Genomic DNA, 2,381 nt, shown 5'->3' on the forward strand with positions numbered 1-2,381 from the left:
CTAGTTGAATTTGGTATTTAAAGACTCTTGTGATTTGTGGTAAGTTTATGTTTGCAACTAAAATCAAAAAAAATACTCTGCTTCGGTTGCAAAAACAAAATGTGTACGGGTGTATTATTACCACTGTTAAATTGAAGCCTTTTAAATAACTTACTGAAGATTCTTTTCAGGGAACCAGTGGGAGTCTGTTTCTACTTATGCTAACCTGAGACGAAGGCAATGTATATCAAATGCCACTTTCTTGTGATGCACTTCTGTTTCAAATCAAACAAGCTTTGCATCAGTTGCAGCCATCTGGATCACTTTTCCTAAGTAAAAGAGTGTTTCAGAATCTCTTTCATCTCTACTTTAGGTCTTTACAATTAAATGGGTTTCTTAACTTATGTACATATACATCATTTATTATGGACTTTTCTTTTAACATAGTGCTTAATTTCTCTGGATAATGCTTATTGTCTCTTCTATTTTTCTTCAACCTATCCCTATATTACAATCATAATCAGTAATACAGTTACGTTTTCTATTTGTATATGTACGGATCTTTTTGTGTAAAATTTAGCCAAATTCGCACTACCAGGTAAAATAGCCAATAAAAATGTTTGCTTACGCAGCTTTTCGGTGCTGGGATTATGATTTTTTTTTTTTTTTTTTTTTCAATTTCGATAACTTTTCAATAACTTTCTTTTATTAACGATATGTTTCGTAATTTACCTAGATCCATAGCTGCTTCCTTGGGAAGTGCCGTTAGATACACTCCAGTCAAGCAAGTCAGTCCAATAAACCATGTTATGAAAAGAAGTTCGGCCATTGTAGCTGTTCATAGAGATACCAAAGAAGATAATCAAAATACTCCATTTGAATTTACTGAAGAAAATATGAAGAGAGCTCAAGAAATTATCACCAAATATCCTCCGCAATATAAGAAAGGTGCGTGTATGCCACTTTTGGATTTAGGACAACGTCAATTAGGATTTACATCAATTTCAGTTATGAATTATGTTGCTAAATTATTAGATATGCCACCAATGAGAGTGTATGAAGTTGCTACTTTTTATACTATGTATATGAGACATCCAATGGGTAAATATAATTTACAAGTTTGTACCACCACTCCATGTCAATTATGTGGATCTGATGAAATTATGGAAGCTATAACAAGTCATTTAAAAATTAAACCGGGTCAAACTACTCCTGATAAATTATTCACTTTACAAGAAGTTGAATGTTTGGGTGCCTGTGTCAATGCTCCAATGATGGCTATTGATGATGATTATCATGAAGATTTAACTCCTTCTAAAACTGTTGAATTATTAAAACAATTACAAGCAGGTAAACCTTTGGAAAAAATTGGACCAGTTTCTGGTAGAGATTCTTGTGAACCTTTCAGTGGTAAGAAAGTCTTATTGGGTTCTGAACCAACTGATATTCGTCAATTCACTAGATCAGATTTATAATCTTGATGTTTTTATTTGTAAAATAATTCTCCCAGCATATATTTATTCCATTTTCTTTCTTGTTTTGTAATGCATTTTTCTTTATAATAAATATTCCTTGTTTATGACGGAACCTCATGTAGTATGCGATTACCCATTTTTCAAAACGAATAAGTCCTTGGAAACAATCTCCACGTAATTTTTTGTTGTTCCTGTTCTGTCGAATTAGATCGAAAGATGGTAGCGGTCGATAAGATAACTGATAAGGCGTCTAAGAGGTCATACCTCAGGACAGAAAAGATTATAAATATCCATAGAATCCTCCCTACCCTCTTTCTCTTTACCCCAAGTAAGCAGTGCGATCATTAACATGAAACTAACATCACTTATTAATACTTTTATAATCAATGCAATTTGAAGGTTGCTGAATGCAGTATGGAGTTAAGCATAATGTTAACATACTTAATGAGGGAAGGTAACTACTATGCTAGGTTAAGCACTGGAACTATAAAACAATAATATGAAGACTGGGTTAGACCAGCCTTTGCTCCGGTACAAAATGCAAGGAGTTGACGAAGCGCATCGGTCAGCAATGTGTTATGAAGCATAATAAGAGGGAGGAATATGTTGACCTGAAGAAAAGGGTCTCTGTGGGTATTGAGAGGTTTCAAAAAGGAGAAGTGTGAGGGTGATCACCGCCAATGGTATGAAAGTCTCAACACATGTAATTCATCCCAGTTGCTGCATGTTTATAAAACGCTGACTATGGAGACATATTGAATTAATTTGTGAGATAGAGATGATGGTGTTGATTGGAGTGAGTTCCCAAGGAACTACTTAGTTTACTTTATAGATTGAGTGCCGAAATATAATAAGATACCAATTTTTTCGCAGCCTTTCTGCGTAACGCAGGAAGTCTTTCTGACTCCTGCTTCTGCGATAGTCGAA

General features: G+C 34.3%; 1 protein-coding gene across 1 annotated transcript; it reads left to right on the forward strand.

The window, feature by feature from the left end:
- The first annotated feature begins 657 nt into the window (after positions 1–657).
- HYPBUDRAFT_153431 (uncharacterized protein) lies at positions 658–1,490 on the forward strand. Its single transcript, XM_020221545.1, has one exon. It carries the CDS (start codon positions 696–698, stop codon positions 1,452–1,454), a length of 759 nt encoding a protein of 252 aa, XP_020075796.1. The 5' UTR covers positions 658–695; the 3' UTR covers positions 1,455–1,490.
- Positions 1,491–2,381: the final 891 nt, after the last annotated feature.

Source organism: Hyphopichia burtonii, assembly GCF_001661395.1.
Source record: "Hyphopichia burtonii NRRL Y-1933 unplaced genomic scaffold HYPBUscaffold_5, whole genome shotgun sequence".
Taxonomy (NCBI): Eukaryota; Fungi; Ascomycota; class Pichiomycetes; order Serinales; family Debaryomycetaceae; genus Hyphopichia; species Hyphopichia burtonii.